Source organism: Argopecten irradians, chromosome 3 (assembly GCF_041381155.1).
Source record: "Argopecten irradians isolate NY chromosome 3, Ai_NY, whole genome shotgun sequence".
Lineage (NCBI taxonomy): Eukaryota > Metazoa > Mollusca > Bivalvia > Pectinida > Pectinidae > Argopecten > Argopecten irradians.
This window is the reverse complement of record NC_091136.1, coordinates 47,481,158-47,506,974: the sequence shown is the minus strand read 5'-3', so window position 1 is coordinate 47,506,974 and position 25,817 is coordinate 47,481,158. Positions and strand designations below refer to the sequence as shown.

At 34.7% G+C, this 25,817-nt stretch overlaps 2 protein-coding genes across 3 annotated transcripts in view; one reads left to right on the top strand and one right to left on the bottom strand.

Moving 5' to 3' along the window:
- Positions 1–423: 423 nt before the first annotated feature.
- LOC138318842 (stAR-related lipid transfer protein 9-like) lies at positions 424–24,270 on the bottom strand. Of its 2 annotated transcripts, none has more exons than XM_069261582.1 (14): positions 24,042–24,270; positions 16,708–16,764; positions 16,366–16,512; positions 15,963–16,186; positions 13,142–13,236; positions 12,067–12,783; positions 11,702–11,781; positions 11,280–11,350; positions 10,732–10,800; positions 10,117–10,213; positions 9,638–9,680; positions 9,017–9,171; positions 8,494–8,571; positions 424–8,302 (listed from the first exon to the last, which is right to left on the bottom strand). In XM_069261582.1, exons 1-14 carry the CDS (start codon positions 24,147–24,149, stop codon positions 8,147–8,149), a joined length of 2,097 nt encoding a protein of 698 aa, XP_069117683.1. In that variant the 5' UTR covers positions 24,150–24,270; the 3' UTR covers positions 424–8,146. The 2 variants fall into 2 exon arrangements, with proteins under 2 accessions (XP_069117683.1, XP_069117684.1); XM_069261583.1 differs by having other exon boundaries at positions 16,708–16,761.
- LOC138318841 (cleavage and polyadenylation specificity factor subunit 2-like) overlaps positions 24,271–25,817 on the top strand; it is a 199,422-nt gene continuing 197,875 nt past the window's right edge. Inside the window, exon 1 of the mRNA XM_069261581.1 lies at positions 24,271–24,427. The gene's annotated coding sequence lies outside the window, so the exon portion shown is untranslated. The remainder of the gene's footprint in view (positions 24,428–25,817) is intronic.

Genomic DNA, 25,817 nt, shown 5'->3' with positions numbered 1-25,817 from the left:
TTGACCGATCGGTCCCAAAATCACAATATACACAACAAGGGCCCTATGGGAACCTACATATGAATTTTGAGACAGATCCCTTCAGTACTTTCTGAGAAATAGTGATAACAAACTTTGAATATCAAAATCCAAGATGGCTGCCTGGCGGCCATCTTGTTGACCGATCGGTCCCAAAATGCAATATGCACATCTAGGTCCCTAGGGGAACCTACATATGAAATTTGAGACAGATCCCTTCAGTACTATCTGAGAAATAGCCATAACAAACTTTAACTATCGAAATCCAAGATGGCGGCCTGGCGGCCATCTTGTTCACCGATTGGTCCAAAAATGCAATTTGCACATCAAGGGCCCTAGGGGAACCTACATATTAAATTTGAGAAAGATCCCTCCAGCACTTTTTGAGAAATGGGAAAATCAAAATTCCTTCAGTAGTTCTCAAGAAATATCGATAACAAACTTCAACTGCCAAAATCAAAGATGGCTGCCTGGCGGCCATCTTGTTTTTCCGATCAGCCGCAAAATCTGTATGGCACAAATAGGGACCAAGGGTACCCTCCATGTGAAGTTTGAACAAAATCCCTGCAGCAGTTTTTAAGAAATAGTGATAACAAGCATTGTTTACGGACGGCGGCGGACGACGGACCACAGACGCAGGGCGATTTGAATAGCCCACCATCTGATGATGGTGGGCTAAAAATGCTACAATAATGGTTTACTGTATAAATCCTGTAGGAGTTAAAATTATGGTAGAGCTGAATTACAAACTATTTAAGCAAAAAATAGTTAAATTCTACATAAAATATTTGTCCATATTGAACATTAGATTGAATAAAACAATAGAATTTGAATGAGTATCATCTAGAAATATATATTAAAATATGCAACTATTTCCAAAACTTCATTTTTAAACATTTGATTAATGTCTTAATTAGCATCCAGGATAATTAAAGGATGTGCCAGGTTTCTGTGGTGGAGGAAAGCCAGATTACCTAGGAAAAACCCACCAACCAGTGGTCAGTATTTGGCAACTGCCCCACTTGGGATTTGAACTTGTGACCCAGTGGTGGAGGGCTTGTGGTAATATATTGAGGCATTTGATTCATTCAACAACTGCAGCCCCTTATTTTTAATCATACGGGAGATATATTTAATTACATATGGTTTGGAATTGATTTTTGATTCATGAGCATTTAATAAGTTTGCCTTTCTCCACTCTTACAGAAATGTTATACATCTTGTGCAAATATCTTAAAATATATAGAAAATAAATAATAGAGATCTAAGCAAGACCAACAGGGGGGCAATACTACTGACAGTTACTAGTCAATATTTCATGTGGTGAAAAAGGCAAGTCATTAGCATAAACAAGAGATCCCAGAGGGATCTTGGCGCCCACCTAAGAACGATCTTTGTCTGACAAATGAAAGAGGGATCTTTTCTCTGCTTTTCAAGCTTTTACAACATATTACTACACATGAAATTTGAGAAAGATCCTTTGACTACTTTCTGAGATATAAAACAGTAACAAACTTCAATTGTCAAAATCCAAGATGGCGTCCTGTCGGCCATATTGTTCACCGATCGGTACTAAAATGCAATATGCATAACCAGGGACCTAGGGGAACCTGCACATGAAATTTGAGAGAGATCCCTTCAGTACTTTCAAAGAAATAGTGGTAACAAGCTTTAACTATCAAAATTCAAGATGGCAGCCGTTCGGCCATCTTGTTCATCAATCAGTCCCAAAATGCAATATGCACAACTAGGCCCCTGGGGGAACCTGCACATGTAATTTGAGACAGATCCCTTCAGTACTTTCTGAGAAATAGCGGTAACAAACTTCAATTGTCAAAATCCAAGATAGCGCCTGTCGGCCATCTTGTTCTTCGATCGGTCCCAAAATGCAATATGCACAACTAGGCCCCAAGGGGAACTTACATGTGAAATTTGAGAAAGATCCCTTCAGTACATTCTGAGAAATAGCGGTAACAAACTTTAACTATCAAAATCCAAGATGGCTGCCTGGCGGCCATTTTGTTGACCGATTGGTCCCAAAATACAATATGCACAACTAGGGCCCTAGGGGAACCTACATATGAAATTTGAGAAAGATCCCTTCAGTACTTTCTGAAAAATAGCGGTAACAAGAATTGTTAACGGACGGAAGGACGGACGGACGGACGGACGGACGGACGGATGGACGGACGATGGACCACGGACAAAAAGCAAAAACTGGCTAACATTAATCATAAACATTGGCATACGGAATTAACAAGTGATTTGCATAAAATCCATATGTATACAGATTATGTACAATGAATCATACAACTGAAGCTATACATGGAAGACATCTATAGCAGTGTCAGCAATGAGTGAATGACCCTGTTAACCTTCTCATCACTCAATTGAATCCTTTTCCTTGTAGAGTGTTTGTTTGAGGATTTAACTAATTGATCTGCAGCCACTTTCGAAACATTACACGGATCTATATATTAACTATAGTAAATTTCACCCTTTCCCAGGGGAAAATCTGAGACCTCTGTGCCATGAGATTAACAGGTATTGTCTATTAAGAGTATTGATTCTACCACATCTGCAAGTTGAGAAGAAGATTTTTTTTTTTAAATTTTAGTCAATTTTACCACTTTTGGCCTATCCCTCTGGGGGTGGGGACATAAATTTCACATATATTGATTAGTCTAACATCTAATTTCATTGCTTCAGCAGTTTTGGAGAAGTTGAAAATGTAAATTGTTTACCGACACAGAGTGCATGATGCACGACAACAAACAAAGGATGATTAGAATAGATCACTTGAGACTTCATCTTATGTGACCTAAAAAATTCAGTACATATATATTGAACTGTGGTTTTTTGTAACACGTGCTTTGAGACATACACAGTCAATATTTAGGTCTCTGATATCCTTCAGGTAAAAAAACCTGATACAGTTATCAATAAAAACACATTTATAAAAGAACGCAGAAGAAGCAATATACCGTACACTCTATGTCAATATTTTCACCTGTAAATCCAGACCATGGTGGTAATGCATTATCAGATTCTATTCAGTTTTAATTCATTATCAAAGTCTTGTGAGGTGACATTAGAGACACTGTCATTTCTGTAAGAAATAGAGGAAAATTAAATTAAGCTGTCAAAATAGAGCTTTAACAAAAACAAATAAAAAGACATCTAAAACACAAAATTCATGACTTTGCCTAGGTAGGGGAATTACAACAGGTACATGAGTATTGAGCAAAGATATAACATGATTAAATAAAACATACAGTTAATTGTATATTTGTATACATGTAATTGTAAGCAAGCAATGTGGAGTAAACAAATTGTATTTATTTGTGTTGTACGATATCTAAAAAGTGGATTACTTGAGCATTTGTCTATTAGCATCCTTGATACTCCAGGGGTTCCATTCACTTACGATCTCTACACTCCTGGACCATCTCATAGTGAAATTGAAGGCAGCTCAGCGGAAAACATTTGACCAATCACAGGCTAGCAAAGATTTCCTTTAAAGACTACAGAGAGAGCGACACCTTACATCAAAGCCACATAGCCAACCACAGTGTACAGTGTATCAAATGACTGAATTACATGTACCTGTTCTATTCTGCTGCCTCTAGTTTTACTATAAGATAGTCCAGGGGTGTACAGATCGTAAGTGATCGGAACCCCTGGAATATCGAGGATGCCTATTAGAAACTTAATGAGTATTTTTCTGAACAACAATACTATTGTTTATAATTTTCTTTATCTAATAAAAGTACTGGGTAAGTTTATGTTAGAGACTAAGTTCATTGAGGAAAGGCCTTGGCAGTTAGTGTTGACATAATAACTTAGACTAAAGTATTAATGCAAATGATTGCAAAAAAAAAAAAAAACCCACACAAAAAATAAAACTAAACAAAATGCCTTAGGTAAAATGCCCTCGGTATTTAGAAATTTTAGAAATAACACGATTCAATAATTAATTGACATTGTATAAGAGATATTCTGTGACTGGGGGTTGAAGGTATTAGTGAGTGGCAACAATAGGCACCATATAATACTGCAGAAAACTATCACAAAAAATAACAATACATTACTAGATCAAGCACCAATATATATTTCATGAAGACAAGATTTAAACAAAAATCTAAAACTAATGACTGAACACATGGGTCCAATGGGCCTGTATCGGTCACTGGCCATATACTGATTACAACTAGCATTCTATAAGAGATAGCAGGCAAGGCTGGCTATTGGTTACATATCTTTTTATAACCAACATTATAAAAGTGATAGCAGGTCAGGTTGGCTATTGGTTACCAGGTACATATCTTTTTATAACTAGCATTATAAAAGTGATGGCAGGTCAGGCTGGCTATTGGTTACATATCTTTTTATAACTAGCATTATAAAAGTGATAGCAGGTCAGGCTGGCTATTGGTTACCAGGTACATATCTTTTTATAACCAACATTATAAAAAGTGATAGCAGGTCAGGTTGGCTATTGGTTACATATCTTTTTATAACTAGCATTATAAAAGTGATAGCAGGCAAGGCTGGCTATTGGTTACATATCTTTTTATAACTAGCATTATAAAAGTGATAGCAGGTCAGGCTGGCTATTGGTTACATATCTTTTTATAACTAGCATTATAAAAGTGATAGCAGGTCAGGCTGGCTATTGGTTACATATCTTTTTATAACTAGCATTATAAAAGTGATAGCAGACCAGGTTGGCTATTGGTTACATGTCTTTTTAATGAAGTCAATATTATTTATTTACACAAAAATGGCCATTTTATGGGGTACCCCCTGAGTATCCAGAAAACCAGTATCTTTTTTTTATTAAACCCCTTCATCCTTGAATGAAAATCAATGTCATTACTGCCAAACAAATGTGATAGCATCTTTAACTTCACAATGAAAGGGGGAAAGTAAATGACAGATCACATGAACACAGCATGTAATCTTTGGACATTCAAACAACCATTCCTAGCAACAGTATCGTAAAAATATTTTAAAGCCATTTCAGGCAATTACTAATTCTGACTAACATTTTGAAATCTTGTCTATTCTCCTTATTGTTTATCTGATCCCCATACAAACAGTAAATAGATCAGAGATGTAATCTGAAGCCAAATCCTTCACTATTCTATAAGACCATATATAAAACCCATTAAAAATACAAACACTTAAAATCAATAATACATAGAATTTAGCAACATAACAAAAATGTTGACTATAATAACAATATTTACAAAGCGTAAGATTAGATATATTACATCCATGTAATCTGCATCGAATTGTTTGCATTGATCAACTAGTATTAGAGTGTAAGAATATACAAGTGATTTCTATACTATTTAATAGATAGAATGATTTCTCTAATCTATAAACATGGCAAAGCTAGGCAATAGTGATGATGACACTAATTCATCATTTTCTTTATACACAATAGTATTAAAACCAATTCTCGTTAGTGGTATATAAACTGTATGTATTCTGATTTACCTTTATTGTCATTACATCCTGCTAAAGTACCCTAACTGAAATGTGACAATTTGATTTAAACACAAAATGTTTTATGTACATATTTTTTGTTTGTTAAATTACTCTAGTATTTTCCTTTAACATTGCAATAAGACAAATTATTAGACTTAAGTGCAAATTTGTTCTCTTCATTTGGGTTATTAAATAACTTGAAAACATAAAAGATATTGACATTTTTTTTTAATAATAATGATGTCTCAAAGTGCTTTTAGGAAGACATTGTGTGACTAGATTTTTACACAACTATACAGTATAACAAGGCAAAATATTTGAAAAACATATTTTCATGAAGTAAGGCATAATTGTACAAAACTATCAACGAAAACTGCAAAAATTACAAGGAAACAAAATCAGTTAACACAATGACCTGATCTAAGCTCATTCCCAATTACAATGGACCCTCAGTAATCCAAATACATCGCAAACTTTCTGGATAGACAAATTTTGTTTAGTCAATTTAAAATTTGTTTTCAGACATTTTCGTCCATATTGTGTGTTTTTCAGATTATTGCTGTCCAGATTTTTGTGGTCCACTGTGTCTTTACAAATGAAACACGAAGGAATTTGGATGATGGAATATAAAGAATTTGAATAAACATGCATGCACCTCCATTGATAAATGAAGTGTAAATAAATACTTATGGTATAAAAGAAACAGTTGTCAGTTAATTCTATATTATATATTTAATGTTCTCTTCATTAATTCCAGTATTAACATTTTAATGACTTTTATAGATACATTCAAATTAATGAAATCAGTGTTTGCTGAAGTTTATAGAATTGGTTGTTGCATTTGTCAATAACATAACAATCTTGGTTAACAATACAATGTAGGTTGATATTGCATTACAAAGATCTGTAAGCACTGTAATAATATTACATGTATACAAACTAGCACTATGAAAAAAACATTAACAAGTGACTACACAAGAATTATTGCATTTCCCTTGTTTCAAAATCTATTCATCTATCATTATTACAATATTTGTTTGTGTAAGAAGTCCAACTACTATATGAATCAATAGATCAGAACAGGATATATCTAACTGAAAATTCTGACAATTTTTAAAGTAACAAATCTGATCTTACCAGTATTGTGAATCGCAAATTTAATAATACATTTAACAATCATATCATAGAAAAAATCTTCAACCTGGCACCAATGTTTTGTTCTAAGTTTACTATTTATTATAAACTGGAGACATAGATAATAAAAGACACTTGACAAATATATATATATAAAATAAGTATTAATTAATAATTAATCTAAATCAGGTACTGTAACATAGAGAATGAAAGTTTATCAAAATAATGATTATTAATAAAAAAAAAAATCTTTTAATACATATTAAAAAGAGTTAAAACATGATTGAATAAGTTTGATAATATAAATAATGTACATTATAAATGTTAATCTTTTTTTAAATCTTAAAATCTATGAAAATTGCATTGTTTTAAAATGTGTCCTGGAATAGTCACATTGAATTTTATATTGTAAACTTTACAAAAAAAAAAAAACAGCCTTCTTTTGGTAGTGTTAATTTGTTACTTACACCTATTGGTGCTGATTTGCCTTCTATTAGGATGGGACCAAGTGATCCTAATTTTTTTCGATATAATAGATATATGATCAATGCTTTAAACAGAATTATATTGTTTTTCAAAACAATATGATGGGATAAATTGCAGTCATGTTGACACATCCTAAATCATTGATGTAGAACATACAATAAGATACTATGATGAGGCTCCCTATTCTAACAGTACTTAGAAAAGTGGTTGTTTAATTTGATGTTGTAAAGTCCATATTTGTTTTGCCAGAGAAAGGAAGATTGTGGTCATTTTCGGTAATCACTCTTGATATTTTAATTTTGGAGATAACCTTTTACAATTTGATGTATATGTATGCTGTCCTATAATTTGTGTGAAGATGTGAAACTGACACTGTCAAATAAAGGTTGAATAGCAGGATTATTTATATATAATTTAAAATTTCCGACTTCAATAAATGTTTAGAAAATTGCCCCTTTTTTCCAGTAAGTATAAGAATAGGGTCCCTGTGCAAAAAGAACATTTTACTAATATACCAGAGGCCTACATGTAAAATTACTAGTGCACCATTTATAATTGGTTATTTGGCAAGCATCATATCAAGTTTGTTGACAAATGGAATGTCCTCTGTCTAAAAGGAACATAAACACATACTGTTTTCAAACAGTAAATCATAACATAATGATATGGGTTTCTGTTTCAAGGCTAAGAATCTGGCAGTATAGTGTGTCGGAATCCACTCTGATTCAACAATCAATCAAAATGTGGAGCCTTTTGTATACTAAACACTACGATTATTTACAAAGACTTTCTATGATACAGTAATGTAACATATAACAGCCACACAACCTAATAAACAGAAAATACTATGGAGATTAATGATAAATTCGGCCTTATTCTTAGTGTGTTGTGTACCTATGATTGGTAAATACACCCTGATGGTTGCACAAGTGAACATTAATCCTTTATACTTCCTGAGCATGTCCTGATGCTTGTCGTGCTAACATGATGGCTGAGTTAGCGGAAATCATTTTCACTTTCTGAGTGAGCCTCCTGCTGATGCTTGTCGTGCTAACATGATGGCTGGACGCAGATACTGACGAAGATACTCTATGCTAAGTGGTTGCTTGGATACCATCTCCTCAATTGGTTGTTTCTCTACCATCATCCGTGAACCATTGAAGTCTATCTATACTCAATAAAACATACAGAACCACACTGAAATCGTGCAATGTGTAGACTGATCCAAGGTATAATAAAAACACTAAAATGAACTGCTATAAATTAGTACTTTATCATAGACCCTAGTGTTTGAAACTAATTATACTGTTCTAACAGTTAGGTTGTCTGTTAATTCAATTCATATTCAGTTTCACATACCTGCATCACATATGTTGCCATGGAGTACTGTTTGTTGTCCCTAGTAACAGGTTCTATGATCCAACCACTTGGCAACATCTGAAATGTTGACAGTCTTAGTCTACTGGTACTTCAGAATAACACATATCAACTATTACTTTGTAGGCCACGGGGTAGTGTTTGTTACAGGATAAGAAGAGTAGATCTAATTAAGCCAATAAATTTAAATGTTCTAAGACAACATTTACATATTTCTTCAAATTCAAATCCAAGTTTATTAACCTTACGCTCCAATATTCCCCATCCAGTTGAAAATAAATGAACACTACAGCCATACTCATCAATACTTGTTTGTTGGACTTTTTTTTCTGTTTTTACTGTCTACTAAACAGAAGTAATGGTTTGTTCCTCCATAAGATAAATGTGCAAAATTCTGATGTTGAAGAAAAATATCAATCATTTGCTCCACATATAGACATTGGACTTGATACCGAGAGTTCATTAAATTGACACCTGTAGAGATGAAGGAGTATAACTAACTAACCTGGACTCGTTCTGTACCACTCGGTACTGGTAGGCCATAGTCAACAGACTGCATGGCTATCACAAATTTCTCCCCATCCATCCGCTCATTTTGGAGGACACAGAAATCAAAGCACTCTTTTTTAAACATGTACACAAGCTCGTGGTAAAAATAAACTGAAAGAGAAACACAAAGATATTTATTTTAAAATAGCATAAACTACACTATTTTTAGCAATCTGATAAAAATCACCTGTACATGGCTTTGTTTACTAATTTAAGAACTACGAATGGTAATGAAGACAACAAACATGCCATGAACAGGTGATTTCAAGTGATCGCTATTTTCCGCAAAATAGTTGTAACTACCCAAATACTAGTTCTACATATGATATGGAATTTGGTGGACTAACAAACGACAATCATATATAGAAGGTTTAATAAGATACATAGATGAGTGAAAATTTGACCCTCTGACCCTGATCTTTGGATAGTCAATTCAATTTAACTTTAATACTTTGTTGGAATCTTTTTTTTTTAATGATGATATCAAAAATATTTTTATCAAAATGTAGCAAAGTGATAATTCCATGCTAAAATGCCAGATTGATGTTGTCAGACCTTGACAAGCAGAGAGTCTTACCAATTTTGGCTTTATCTGCAATACTGCTTAAGACATCAACTTTCTAGAAATAAAGAAAGTATTTGATTTTATATACTTGTAAACATGTCCATCTTTCTACAGAGGGCTAGATGACAATCTTTTTTAACAGCACAAAAACAGATGTATATTCACATTATCAGAATCATATACAATTGTACCCGATAGCCAATTTTATTGTGTTCCTGACATTCTTTAGACTGACATACAACTTCATGATATTATTATGAATTAGATTTCACTGGTATAATATTACCACAATTTAATATTACATAAATCATATTTCACACTGCAGATAAGTTTTTAATGATAAGACATTTAAAAATATTTTTGAATGATGAGACAAAGGAATGCATTTTAATGATATTACATTACATGTTATGAATTTAAGTTATCATATTACCGATTTACAATTAATTATGGAAATGACACAGTGATTCTGGTGATAATTGGTTCCTTACTTTCAAACTTTCATCGTAAGTGAAGCGTGTCCTAGGATTCTTGATGGCCTCGAACACTCTCTGTGGTGAAGCATTGATCAGGCCTTTACCAACAAAACTGTAAAAAAGGTCATGAAAACTAGCATTGATGTCATATTTGCATGTTATAGACGTATCTGCCCTTCCACCCAGGTATTGATGGTGATTTCACATGTTTGCAAACTCAAGCATAACATTTCCATAGAAAACAACATGACTTACAGAGTTATCTGACTTTGCTGATATATAGGTACTGATTGTGACATCACATGTTTGCAAGCCCAACATCATACTTTTCAGAGAAAACAACATGAATTCGCTCACAAAGTAATGACGCAACAATCAACACCTACCCACAACGAAGGTCAGTTTGTAATATGCAAAGACAACATATATGTTAAGCAATGTTTGGAGTCAGAGAAAACACCAATAACAATGAGTGCTGTTAGAGAAATATCATTAACTTTATCTTGATACCATAGTGAGCAGTCCACCTGTCTTATTGTGACATGGTGAGTACAACTTGAATGAAACGTATGACTGAAGTTTCTGATTATGGTATAATGATGTAAAATTCAGAGAAACTCCATAACTTACCTAAAAAGGGAATTGGAACGGTTAAAAATCTTTTTAAAAATGACAACATCCATCTCTAGTCCCCAGAATCTGAAATGAGAGTATCAACATTTCAGAATTTTTGCATATTACTGTACCGATTATTTACAGTTCTTTAATGTATTTATATAAAATACCAAGTTTGATGAGTGACAGTTAACTTATTCACCCCTGAAGACACATTTAGGCTCTTCTAAATCAAAGACTTGATATGCCCATTATTAAATTTTGGGGTGAGTAAACATATGTTTTATATTTTTGCCTCAAATTTAGTGGTGAAATTTCGGTGTTTCAGATCTCAAAATTTCGGAAATTAATTTGCACAATCATAGACTTGATAACTAAGAAAATGTTATTTCATCAATTCTTTATTTATCTCTTTATTGAGATGCAAATGACAGATACAACATTACACTCTTGAGCTCTTAGATGTAGATTACAGGGGTAACATTCTCTATATCTCATTCCTTTTTTATCTAATTTGCCCCTTTGTGACACTTCATTCCTATGATAGATACACCATTACTTACGCCCATCCCCCTGAGCTCTCGGTTTGCTGACTCTGTGTTTTCCTCAGCTCTATGTTAGATACACGCACGGCCTGAAAGTAAAAGGCAGCAGATGAAAGGAAGTAATTCCTGAATGTACAACTTCGGTCAATCTTTGGCAAATGAACAATTAATCTCATTGAATATTTAAGTTTGAAAAACATACATCTATAGACTTTCTATGCAACAGGTAAGGAGAAAATTTGGTGTCCAGACAAGAGTTTGAATCAACCAGGACCTCTAAACACTAGCCAGTTGCTGTATCGACTGAACTACCAGCTGGTCATTGATGCTTTAATGAGTCTAATTACCCTACAGTTACATAGACATAGAGATTGCTTTTGTAAAAGAGATACACACTGATCACAGAAGATATCTACTAGTTTAAACATTTGTCATCTTACCAATGCCAATATGTCTGCGGCAGACTGGTTCGCTAATGTCATGAACTTGACAACATCAGCTGGAGTTGTGGGTTGTGCATCTGGAGCAAATAAAAACATGTCTTTAGAAAACAACATAAACCATACTTCAGAATATGATAAATAAAATCAGCCAAGTTTATGACACCTTTGGATCAAATGCAACCTTTTATCTTTAAAGTGATAGACTTATGATGACTATTTCAGTGTAGTTTCCATTTACTATCATCTGTTATCATTGGGCCTTTTACAGCTAGCCAACCTTGAGGACATGATTGTGAACCTCAGAAAAAAACTGATGTTGATGAAGATGGCTTAACTCTAAACAACAAAAGATAAAAGTGTACCTGAGAGATCAAACACATCATCGAGTGGCGTTTCAGACTCTATAGACGACACTACACTGCCTGTGTCGGTATCCTGCTCCTCTCTGCGCAACAACTGTTCCGTCTCTCCATGGCCATTGATACCTCCGTTCTCACACCTAATCTTCTTGTTCTGTTCCACCATGTCCTCACTATTTCTAATGTTTTGGTCTCCACTTTCTATCGGAGAATGTTCACTGTGAAACCCTTTTTGTGACAGGCTACCTCCTGGTTCAATGTTGGAATGTAACAAGTTTGATGAGTGTTGAGCATTGTCCGCAGGTTGTATAATAGGGTGGGACCGTGAGTCTGTGTCCCCCATCACTATTCCTATGATGTCTGTATCGGACTGAGACCGACGTTGCTGAAGTCCTGATAATTTGCCCTGAGAATTGCTCCGTAGTCTCAGTATGGATTCTGATTTTTGTAAAACTAAAGACTTCTGTTTGTCATTAAGAGATGAAAATCTGTCATAGAATTGCTTATCCCGTTCCTCATCACTTGATGAGTCTGCAAACATGCTTGTTTGGCTATTGTTGATAAAGTTTGGCATTCGAATACTGGTGAGGGGGGTAGACTTGACTTTGCGTAGACTGAGATAGTCCCTCAGTGATCCCAAGAGGCAAGCGACTTGTGTAGCACCAGCGCTGGGCAGCAAAACATTGTGTACTAACACAGTGACCAGGCAACTGTCCATATCTGGAAACAAAGTAGGTTTAACTTCTTAAGAATCCAATGGAAATTGTGTAAAAGAAACCCCAATTCGTCAATGTCTGTAATAATAACTTTTTTTTTTTGGTAACTAACTACATTCCATTATTTTGTATGGATGGTATTAACTTTTGAAGACTCAATCTTTCATTTTTGAAACAATCAAAATTCAGATCCAAACTTTAGGTAAGGAAGTTCTCTAAAGATCACATCTTATCCAGTTGATCAATTTTATATGGAATAACTCTCTGTTTCATAAAGAAGCAAATATATTTTCAAAAAGATGCTTTATGGCACCCTTTTATGATACCCTTTTAAGGTAGATAGTTAAGGAGAGCGAACTGACCTTCCACTGGTTGTACGAGGAAGAATACAGCTTGACATTTATCCTGAGATGTCTGCAGCATCCAACAACACCCATTATCCTCTCTGTTCCAGTGCCTACAATACAGTCAGTACATTAGGTAAGCAGATCTTTAAAATATATCTATCTTATCCCGCATAGAAAACGAGTTGTTATGAAAATAAATATACATTATTCATAGAAATAAATTGTATGTTAATGATTGGAAACTTGTTGGTTGTCTTTTTATATTCATTTGACAAGTTGTTTTTTCATCCCTCATTTGCCGTTTGATACATTACACCCGGTCCACCCCAACTGCGAATGATAAATATTATGAAGTTCCTTACCGTCAATCGATTGATTTGTAACACAGCGAGAAATTCTGTACCGTGTAGCGATAAACGCTAACACTCTACCGACACAACGTGGCTATTTTTAGACTCGAGTACTGTCGCCAAATCCACAGGTAAATCGCGGGGCGCTCTGGCTACATCAGCTATACCAAACACAATCGTAAATGTTACAAATACCGTAAAATCTTGTGTTACTTACACACCAGTGTACTTTGCACATGTATTTTTTCTTATGGCTTTAAATACTGAAAAAAATCTACTATCGGTATATTTTGCGCATTCAAATTTTGGGGAAAAACGATGTCCGGGGAACCACAAATTCAGTGTTATAAAGGTGGTAATTTCATTGCAAAACATTCACAATAAATGCTTGACAACTTGCACAAAAAGTGTTGTATTTAGAAGAAATAACATAATATAATTGCACTGTGCTTGTTTTCTTTTATTAGCCACCGTAACTGAAACAGTGAAATATATCTTGCAGAACATGTCAAAAACATTGGCAGTCCGCCGTATTCGATCCGTACACATGTCAATGTCTGGAGATATTACACATGAATAGTTATCAGAACTATTTGAAAATTTTATAATTTAGTTACTTTAATATTGCCACAATAAGTTTTAAGTGTGTTTGAGATCATTAACAAACTTTAAAGAGCATTCCGATAGCATTTACGTTGGCTTGCAATAATCACATCGTGAGTGAACTCACTATCTGTACGGCACCAGATCCAAGCTGATGGCTAATTATATATAACAGTACGGTTAAAATGCCACTAACCTTCTAGCTTGTCAGTTTTGCTGTAATAATATTACAAACCACTTATTGAAAATCCTAAATATAGGACAGTTTAGGACTCGTCTTATAAATCCCACGTGTGTTTTGACTTTTTGCACACGGCCTGCAGCCAGGACATGTTATGGCGGTTCCCTACGTAATGAGCATCTCTCGCTAGATCTATAAGGAGTTTCATATGCAGTTTTACTAGAAATATGAAGATTTGTTAAAATATCTAAAATAAAGAAATACTAGTCAAGTGAATTTTTATGCAATTTGAAGAATATTTGTTTTGTTTTTAAGTAGATACAGACGCATTGTTGATGATATATAGATCGGTTAAGCTAACTAGCCATTCAGTTTCGTTAAGCTGGATGAGAGGCCCGAGCGTAGCATCCAGTACCAGTTTACCTGTGGATTTGGCGACAGTACTGGAGTCTATAAATAACTACACTCATTCAATACATCGATACAAGTCAGCGGTAGAGCGGTAGGGGTTTATATACACGCATCGTTCGCAGTTGGGGTGGACCGGGTGTAATTAAATTCTAATCACTTGAGGTACCACTTCCTGTGGTATCTCCTTACCTGAGATAATGTTGAGGTTACCATTTCCTGTGATGTCTCCTTACCTTATATACTTGTTGAGGCACCTCTTCCTGTGGTGTCACCTTACCTGATATACTGTCAAGGACTATTTCCTGTGATGTGTATTTTTACCTTATATACTTTGAGGCACCACTTCCTGTGGTGTCTCCTTACCTGATATACTGTTGAGGCACCACTTCCTATGGTGCCGTCTTACTTGTTATATTGTTGAGGCACCACTTTCTGTGATGTCATCTTACCTGATATACTGTTGAGGCACCACTTCCTGTAGTGTCGTCTTACCTGTTATATTGTTGAGGCAAGACTTCCTGTGGTGTTTTCTTACCTGATATACTGTTGAGGCACAACTTCCTGTGGTATCTCATGACCTTACTTTATTTACTGTTGAAGCACCACTTCCTGTGGTGTCACCTTACCTGATATACTGGTAAGGCACCACTTCCTGTGGTATCTCCTTACCTGATATACTGTTTCGGCATCACTTCCTGTGGTGTTGCCTTACCTGATATACTGTTGAGGACCATTTCCTGTGGTGTCGCCTTAACTGATATACTGTTGAGGCACCACTTCCTGTGGTGTCGCCTTACCTGATATACTGTTGAGGACCACTTCCTGTGGTATCACCTTACCTGATATACAGTTGAGGCACCACTTCCTGTGGTGTCGCCTTACCTGATATACTGTTGAGGACCACTTCCTGTGATATCACCTTACCTGATATACTGTTGAGGCACCACTTCCTGTGGTGTCGCCTTACCTGATATACTGTTGAGGCACCACTTCCTGTGGTGTCGCCTTACCTGATATACTGTTGAGGACCATTTCCTGTGGTGTCGCCTTAACTGATATACTTCCTGTGGTGTCGCCTTACCTGATATACTGTTGAGGCACCACTTCCTGTCGCCTTACCTGATATACTGTTGTTGCATCACTTCCTGTGGTGTGGCCTTACCTGATATACTGTTGATGCACCACTCCCTGTGGTGTTGCCTAACCTGAAATACTGTTAAGGCACCACTTCCTGTGGTGTCGCCTTATCTAATATACTGTTGAAGCACTACTTCCTGTGGTGTTGCCTTACCTGATATACTGTTGAGGCACCACTTCCTCTGTATAGTCCTGAGACTTGGTATTTATGACAATCTCTTGTATAACATCCTGTCCCATGCCTTTGTCCATCTTGTAAGGTGACTGGTTGGGTGGACCAGATTTACCTCCCTTGTTGGATTTCACCAAACTACAAGTGACCACGCCAGGCTTCCAGTCCTTTAGTTTACCAATGTCACGGATAGTCTGGTATACAACCTATATACAAGAAATTAACATTGAACAATTAAACTGCATAAAGTATCAAGATAATGAATGAAATCATGATTCAGAAACAAGGTGTTAACAAGCCAGGTGAGTGTTACAGGCTCTCTAGGCCTCTTGTTCGAAATGAGACAAAAATATGTCTTTATTCAGAAAAGAACAAAGACTCCTACCTGTGATGAAGCAGGCATTTTACAGTAAGTTGTATATACAAGGATCCTGTCATCCTCTCCATCCCCTAGGAAACTCTGTGTCCACACCCTGGTGTTGTGAGAGTAGGTAAACAATCTCCAGCCATTGTTGCTTACAACAGGAAATACCTGCAAAAATAAATGTTGAAAACATATCTGTCTATTGTTTCGTCTTCAAATTTCATAATAAATATTATGGTTGATTCCAAATACATTTATGAATAAAAAAATTACAGAATTAGGAATGCTTAATCTTGACAATGCTATTATAGTTATTGTAATTTTTTTTTAAATAATCAAAATTTAAATAGCAAAGCTTTTTACCTTTGATCTTGCAATGATTTTCAGGAATGTTTTTGGTTCCAATTTCTTTATATCCTGCTAAAAAAATATATGAAAAAACAATTCTTTAGTGTTATCATGATCACATGTCATTTGAAACTACTGCCATCACCAGGGATCAATCTAGCTCTGATTTATTACCGTTTATGGGTAAATTTCCCCTCAAGGAATGAATTCCCCTCTGGCCTAAAATTCCCCTGAAGATTGAAAAATTTCCCATTTGAAGCTAAAAAATGACCGTTTTTGTAACATAATTTCCCCTGTGATTTATTTTTCATTATTTTTTTTAGACTTTGGTTTGCATATTTCTTCATATTTATCATACAGCTACTGCATATTTTATGATAAGCTCAAATTTTTCGTTGTTGAGCTTAAAATCTTGCTTTACTAAATCTAAAAATAAAATTAGTTGTTTTATAGTACTTTTTCGTCAAAATGAATACAATTTTGCAGGGCTCGAATTTCAGGCTGTTATAAAAGTGATAAAACTGATAAAAATATGCACTGGCTTAATTTAGCAAGTGGTTTTTATCAGGGACATCTGTAAAAATGTCATAATGATTGTGAAAAATTGTTGTATTAGAAAAAATAGGGACCCAGTTCTTACTAAAATGTTGTTGATATACATTATGTACCTTTTCACCTCACAACATCATACATGATATAAATGATTTTATATGTAACAAAACTGTAATTTAAATATGGATATTTAATTATAAATAAAAATGCATTTTAGCAAGTACAAATTTAAGGCACTTGCTATTTTTAGCAAATGACAAAAATTGTAAAATTCGAGCCCTGAATTTTGGACCAAAATAAGTAGATTCAAATTCCCCTATATTTCGACAAACTTTTCCCCTATTTTGAAAAAGGGTAGTTTCCCCAAAAACCTAAATTGATCCCTGATCACCTGGCCTCTTGAGCGTATTTTATGATTAAGTTACTTGATACCAGACCATACATACATGTATTCTGTAGTAAAGAATACACCAGTGATTTTTTCCACCGTAGTACAGGTACCATCTTCGATACTCCAGGGGTTCCGATCACATATGATCTCTACACACCTGGACTATCCCATAGTAAAACTGGAGGCAACAGAACAAAAAGCTTCAAAAACAGGTAATTTAGTCCTTTGATATACATCAAAAGAGTCAAATAAAGGTACACTATGGTTGACTATGTGGCTTTGAAATCGAATGTCGCTCTCTCTGTAGTCTTCAAAACGAAATTTTTACAGGCCTGTGATTGGTTCAGAGTTTTTCCTCTGAGCTGCCTTCAGTTTTTCTATGAGATTGTCCAGGTGTGTAAAGATCGTAAGTGATCGGAACCCCTGGAGTATTGTCAATGTACATGTACATGTAATTAAATTTTTTCATAGTCTTAATTTATCATATTTCTATCACTGTGCTGATCCCTTTTCATATTTACCTTATTTTTGTTTCTACGCTCAAGTATTTTATTAACTTGATTGTCTTAATCTATCTTTGTGGAGAAGGCACTATTAATTTGCAATTGTGATCACAGGGACCTGGCACGAAAATTTTTTAACCAACAGTATACATATATATATATTATAGTATCAAGGGTATGAACTCGGCGGTCGAGACAAACGGACCTATTTTTTCAAAACCGTGATTATTTTAATAAATGGATTTTATACAACATTGACGGATATCTTACCTTAAAGAGAAATAATTTTTCTTTCCATTGAGTGCTTGATGAACAAAATTGGCCAAGTATTGACGAAGTTATGGCTTGATGAATCGGGAAATTTGCTAAAAATATGCTAGGTAGACATTTCCATGTCCGGTCGAAATGTCGTCTCGGCTCTAATGGGTACCTCAAAAACCAAGCCAAAATCACAAAATCTACGCTTGTGGTGGTAAACAGTACCCATAACCCATCCACAATCTCCTTTGGAGGTGTCATGACCCGTACTTTGTAGAAACTCTATTTAAACATCGTGTAGCTCACTTACTTTAATCGTCACCGCCATGTTCATTTTTCTCTCGGAACGCTTCTTGTGTTTACACACAAGCACAACATTACATAATTTGCATAATGTAGTCATGATATGTAAAGTCAAGAAGAGTTCCGAGAGAAAAATGAACATGGCGGTGACGGGTAAAGTAAGTGAGCTACCCGATGTTTAAATGGAGTTTCTACAAAGTACGGGTCATGACACCTCCAAAGTAGATTGTGGATGAACACAGTTATGGGTACTCTTTACCACCACAAGCCTAGATTTTGTGATTTTGGCTTGGTTTTTGAGGTGCCCATTAGAGCTGAGACGACATTTCGACCGGACAGGGAAATGTCTACCTAGCATATTTTTAGCAAATTTCCCGATTCATCAAGCCATAACTTCGTCAATACTTGGCCAATTTTGTTCATCAAGGACTCAATGGAAAGAAAAATTATTTCTCTTTAAGGTAAGATATCCGTCAATGTTGTATAGAACCCATTTATTAAAATAATCACGGTTTTAAAAAAATCGGTCCGTTTTTCTCGACCGCGGAGTTCATACCCTTGATACTATAATATATATATATGTATATTATTGGTTAATTTTCTTCGTGCCAGGTCCCTGTGATTGTGATAACGTGTGCCTGGGCTTCAGTAATTGATGATGAAATATGTTTCACACAAATACAAAATGTATTTAGTTAATGTTATTAGTTTAGTTCTAACAACCTACAAAACATTAAAAGAATAGTACATCCTCAGACAATTTTAAGATAATCTTATGGCTGAGTGTAGGATAGTAGGAATAAGCTTTTATAGTATACCACTGAGGTGAGATAAAGGTATTTACCTATCAGATTTCAGTGACAATCTATACAATAGAAATACATAGGGAGATAGGATGATCATGTGTTGAAAGGGACTTTGCAAGCAAATAAATACTGCAGTATCAAAACTGTGGATATATACCTATACTAATCAAGTCATACTATAATTAGCTATCATACATTCCACATCACACTGTGTCTTTTTTCTGTGTATACTAGCTGTAACTGCTATTGATTATATTAAAAAACTGTAGTAAGCTGACACTTACAAATTATGAATATCAACTGCAACACTCAAATATTGTTTCAATAAATATATATAAAATCAGGCTTAGACACTAACTTTATTTGCTTAGGAGACCTCCGGGCTCCTTTGATGATAAAAGTGGGGGCCCTGATGGAAATCAGGGGGCCCTGGATTTTGATCAAATTAAATATTGATATTTTTAATTCTTCTAGAATAATCATATATTGATGAATGAAGTAATTTCTTCCTTTTCGGAGATGTTTTTCCTTTGAACCAATTTAGATTCAGTAGGTTTAATAAAAGAAAATCACACAAAAATTGATCGTTGATTGTTCATATTTATTTTCAATTTTCCATTAAAAGCTTAAACGCTTTCCTTTGTAACTGCAACAAGTCTTGTTTGCATATATTATCGAATTCATCATCATCATCAGATTCTTCATTTTTTCATATATTTGATTACTTTGTTGTATTTCTTGAGAGGTTTTTGTTTTTTTCGCTGGTGGAGGAGTTAATTCCCAACCATCTACTCAAAAACGACATCTTGGAATGTAATCAAAGTCTTTCCGACGCTTATGATAGGAAGGTATTGGATTGTATTTATAACAAGCGTTTCGGTGACGCCGCTAACATCAAAGATTCACGTACCTTATTCGTTCGTTACACGTTTGCGAGAGTGGGACTGAATTATTAGTGCTCGTAGTTAGATCGGTAGACACTCGACATAATGCAAATTCAGTGGATTACCTGTTCTTAATATCATTTTTCTTGTAAAATAGTCAGGGGCCCGCCGGGCCACAAACGGCAGACAATCAGGGGGCCCGTAGCAAATTTAAGGGGCCTCGGGCCCCCGGTCTTACGTTAGTGTCGATGGCTGAAAATCATATGATAAATTTAAAGAAAAATCCTTACGGATGAAATCTATAAGAAAAACAATAGCGACTGACTAGTGAGTGCTTTCGCCCCATTCAAGGGAGCTCTTCAGACTGTTTATTGAAGACGTATTATGACATCATAGTTCATGACGTCATTTGCTAAGAGACAAGATATAAACAATCAATGAAGAAGAATACAAAGAATACAATGTCGGATTAAATAAAAGACAAAACATGAAAATATAAAAATATTTCCTGTGCTCGGCGGGATTCGAACACGCCATGTGCTAAGCAAAAGACAGGGCCATTAACTGATTGAACTACATTTACACATATCATCGTCATCATATATCTGCGTCCGAAAAAAGTACCATGAAGTCGCATCTAACTATGATGTTACATATACGACCAAAAAAGTTCAGAAACAGTTTGAATGAGCACTGTTCAAACTAGGTTTGAGAAGTCTGATTAATTCAGATTCCTTAGCCTCGCGTTTGACAACATCCGCATCATTCATCTGATATAAAGTGAAAATTTTGAACTCGGCCATCTCCTTTAGAACATTCATATATTCAATATAAAATCATATATTTATATTGAATAATTTTCTAATATTCAAATACTGGTATATAATTTTATATGTATGTACCTGTCATAAAAATAAGCTATTACTTATTAGTGACTTATATGGCAAAAAAATTGTATTACTCAGCCAGCTGGAACAATTACTGTATATAGCACAATAAGCACCCCCTTTCCCATAAGCACCCCTCCCCCTTTTTGAGGCCTCAGTTTCATTGACCCCAAATTAAGTGCAATCTGAAAATATGAAAACCAATATTTTCTTTATTTGATTTCTTTTTGATTTATGGGTTACTTTGTTAATAATTTTATGAAAGGCTTATCTAAATTTGGTTTCATTAAAGATGCTCCACCGCCGACAGAGCAAAAATGATATTCATCATTTGAACAATAATTGGTGTTTAATCATGTATATATATGTCTAATTAACACAAAAAATAGTATAAAGTGATTTATTTTGCCTTTGGTGCATGCGCAATCAGTACTTAATTCCATATAGGATATAGTGCCACAGGGTAGAGACACTCGACATAATGCAAATTTTTTACGGGATGCAATTATCATTGTTTTTCATAAAGTAAAATAAGCAGACAATCAGCCCGTCAAACTTTTTAATTGTGGTGGCTGAAAATCATATGATAAATTTAAAGAAAAATCCTTACGGATGAAATCTATAAGAAAAACAATAGCGACTGACTAGTGAGTGCTTTCGCCCCATTCAAGGGAGCTCTTCAGACTGTTTATTGAAGACGTATTATGACATCATAGTTCATGACGTCATTTGCTAAGAGACAAGATATAAACAATCAATGAAGAAGAATACAAAGAATACAATGTCGGATTAAATAAAAGACAAAACATGAAAATATAAAAATATTTCCTGTGCTCGGCGGGATTCGAACACGCCATGTGCTAAGCAAAAGACAGGGCCATTAACTGATTGAACTACATTTACACATATCATCGTCATCATATATCTGCGTCCGAAAAAAGTACCATGAAGTCGCATCTAACTATGATGTTACATATACGACCAAAAAAGTTCAGAAACAGTTTGAATGAGCACTGTTCAAACTAGGTTTGAGAAGTCTGATTAATTCAGATTCCTTAGCCTCGCGTTTGACAACATCCGCATCATTCATCTGATATAAAGTGAAAATTTTGAACTCGGCCATCTCCTTTAGAACATTCATATATTCAATATAAAATCATATATTTATATTGAATAATTTTCTAATATTCAAATACTGGTATATAATTTTATATGTATGTACCTGTCATAAAAATAAGCTATTACTTATTAGTGACTTATATGGCAAAAAAATTGTATTACTCAGCCAGCTGGAACAATTACTGTATATAGCACAATAAGCACCCCCTTCCCATAAGCACCCCTCCCCCTTTTTGAGGCCTCAGTTTCATTGACCCCAAATTAAGTGCAATCTGAAAATATGAAAACCAATATTTTCTTTATTTGATTTCTTTTTGATTTATGGGTTACTTTGTTAATAATTTTATGAAAGGCTTATCTAAATTTGGTTTCATTAAAGATGCTCCACCGCCGACAGAGCAAAAATGATATTCATCATTTGAACAATAATTGGTGTTTAATCATGTATATATATGTCTAATTAACACAAAAAATAGTATAAAGTGATTTATTTTGCCTTTGGTGCATGCGCAATCAGTACTTAATTCCATATAGGATATAGTGCCACAGAATTTTTTCGGGATGCAATTAATTGTTTTTCATAAAGTAAAATAAGTAGCTCAAACTTTTTAATTGTGGTAATGGTGTAAAGGAAGTAATTTTTGTAACTGAAGAAAAATACTAAATCTTCTGCTCCTGTTTTTGATAGTGAAAAAAAAACATTTGTCAGCGGTGGAGCATCTTTAAAGGCCCACTACCTTTCCGAAACGGCTTTTAATTTTGTAAAATAGAATGTAAAATGAGATTGATAATTTTGTAGAGTTGCAAAAGTTCTTAACTTACCATTGATACGTACTACACGTATAATCACCTTCTGAACAATTTGATTAAAATAAATAAAATGGTAATTTTCATAAGGCGGGACATCTTATATGTTTCCTGCCATCATCCTAAATAATGCGAGGTAGTTGCATGATTATCACTGTGACAGACAGCAAAACAGCGAAATTACTCTCAACCGTTATCATATATTACAGAAGAAATCTTGCATATGTTTGGTGTTATAAACATATCTTAGGCTATCAATATTTGTTTTCTGATGTTATAAATGTTTTTAAGAAACCTTTATGTTTAAAGGTAGTGGGCCTTTAAGCGCCTCATTATTTTTTGTTTTCATTTTTAAGCACCCTTTAGCACTTATTGGGTACATAATTATGGTAATGAATATTCTGTATGATAAAAGTAAAATTTTTCTATTTTTATAATGAGAAACCAATTAAGTCTAAATTCCCTATACATTAATGAACATTTTAAAAAATAAAAATGTTTACAACTTCATCAACTACACGTAAAAGTATGTGAGTATTGTTAGAGATTACTCCACACATAACATCCATGTTTTCGTAAATGTAAGACGACACTAGCCTATATCTATCAAGTGCATATACGATAAAGAGCAACAAAAAATTCCACATTTTCACAAACAATTTCAACCTCTTGCTCATTTAAAAATATGTTACTAAACCAGAAATTCAGAAACAGATGAGAAACCATGTAAAGAACCTTACTTTGAAAATAGGCAAATTATTGACAATATGACAATATCATCAAAAATCGGTCAGTAGGACAGAGCAGACACCTCTAGATCTGATGCAGTGTTACTGTACCTTACGGGAATCTGGGTTAGCCATGAAGGAAGAATACATCACTATTGCCAAAATGACACATCCCGCCAAAAGGGGTCCAAATATTGAAAGGAGGATTATCATTGTCATCCCTTTTGATCATTTCTGTACAAAAAATATCAGAATGTAAGAGCTAATAAGTAAAATTAGTCATCTAACACAGATGTTTTTCTTGCTGAATCAATGTCTGCATCATTCGTAGTATGCAAAGTTCACCGGAAGTGTAGAGTTATCTGCCCGTTAGAAAATGGCAGCCACCATGAAAAAGAAGTGTGACAAAAACATCGACGGCGGGAGATGAAGAAAATTATCACTGGAGTCTAAATAGACAAGCACCAATGTATCCAAGTTTTGCAATTATACATGAGGTAATTTTGATTACTATCAACTAGCTTTAACCTAGATGATGCTTAACTGCTTTCTTCACACGGGGCCGAACACAACACTCCTGTAATCCCTATTGAGATTCCTCCTCTAGACTCTTTTATATTCGGACGTTTGATAGATGTCTCTCGTCGGACGAGAGACATCTATCAAACGTCCGAATATAAAAGAGTCTAGAGGAGGAATCTCAATAGGGATTAAACACTCCTGGACTCCATGCTCCAAAGAGTCCAAAGCTATAATATAACACGTTAGGCAGACTGTGTTTAACACTGTACAACTCGTTTGTGTGAATATTGAGTAAAACAAACCTGCCACGATGAAGAATTCCAAAAGCATCAGAAATTAGATGACAAAATCTGCCGTTTTACGGATAATATGACTGAAGGCAATGCCTTAAAGGGTGCAGCCAGATGTTTTGATATGAATCATGAACGGCATAGGAAGAGCGAAGCTCTACTTGTTTATTTTATTTTCTATTTCATGTAGAAGACATAATTTAGAAATAAAAGGACGCACTTCAAACTATAGAAGTAAATAATTGTCTAGCATAAACGTTAACTCAAAGAAATGAACTCAAAGATTCGGATTTCTCTGTGTCCATACAAGGCCTGGAGTGCCGCGTATGCGAATCCTATGATTACGCGCCATTTGTTGACGTGATGTGACGTCATGATTCCTTGTGCTCATCTTCGCTTCGTGGATATTTTAACTGCTTTCAATAGCTTTTAATTTTTAAAGTGTTATTATTAGTATTTAAAAAATGATAAAAAATGTTTAATTACTCCTGTTATATATTTGGATGAGTTAAATATATATTTACTGGGGAGAGCAGTACCGGAGCAACGCACAACCTCCCCATATATATGACAAAATGGCAGCCGCAAACTGGCTGTCAGTGTGTAGGATTGAATTTTGAAGATTGTGTTTTTTCTTATATTTTTGTATATCTGTTACCTTAGAAGTGCTTCGCATTTCATGCCCTTTGGGCACGAAGGGCTGCGCCCTTATTAGCTAGATTAGATTCATTAATCAATTTTCGATGTGTACGCTGACTTTATGAACAGGAATGTCCCATTTACCCTTTATACATGTTTCCAGATTTGCCTATATCTATTTGTATAGTCAAATCTAACTATATACCACACTAACCAGATTTAAGATTTTAAGATTTAAGATAAAGACTGTGAAAGAAGATAAAATGGATTTTAAGTTATGTTTGACATCCAAGATTTTTGCACCATGTCATAAGGTCACTCAAAAATCACCAGTAAGTATTAGAAATTATCTTGAGTTAGATCCTGGTTGTCTGCTACATTTTCCCCTATTCTGTTAAAAATCAGCAAGCTTATCGTATATTACTAATGTTTCAAA

Excerpts from the sequence above, each read along its gene's own strand:
- LOC138318842 (XM_069261582.1), bottom strand. The coding sequence starts at position 24,149 with ATGACAATGATAATCCTCCTTTCAATATTTGGACCCCTTTTGGCGGGA. Across the intron at positions 12,784-13,141 it reads CCTCGTACAACCAGTGGAAG|ATATGGACAGTTGCCTGGTC; the intron begins GTCAGTTCGCTC and ends CTTTGTTTCCAG. Across the intron at positions 11,351-11,701 it reads CCGCAGACATATTGGCATTG|GCCGTGCGTGTATCTAACAT; the intron begins GTAAGATGACAA and ends TTTTACTTTCAG.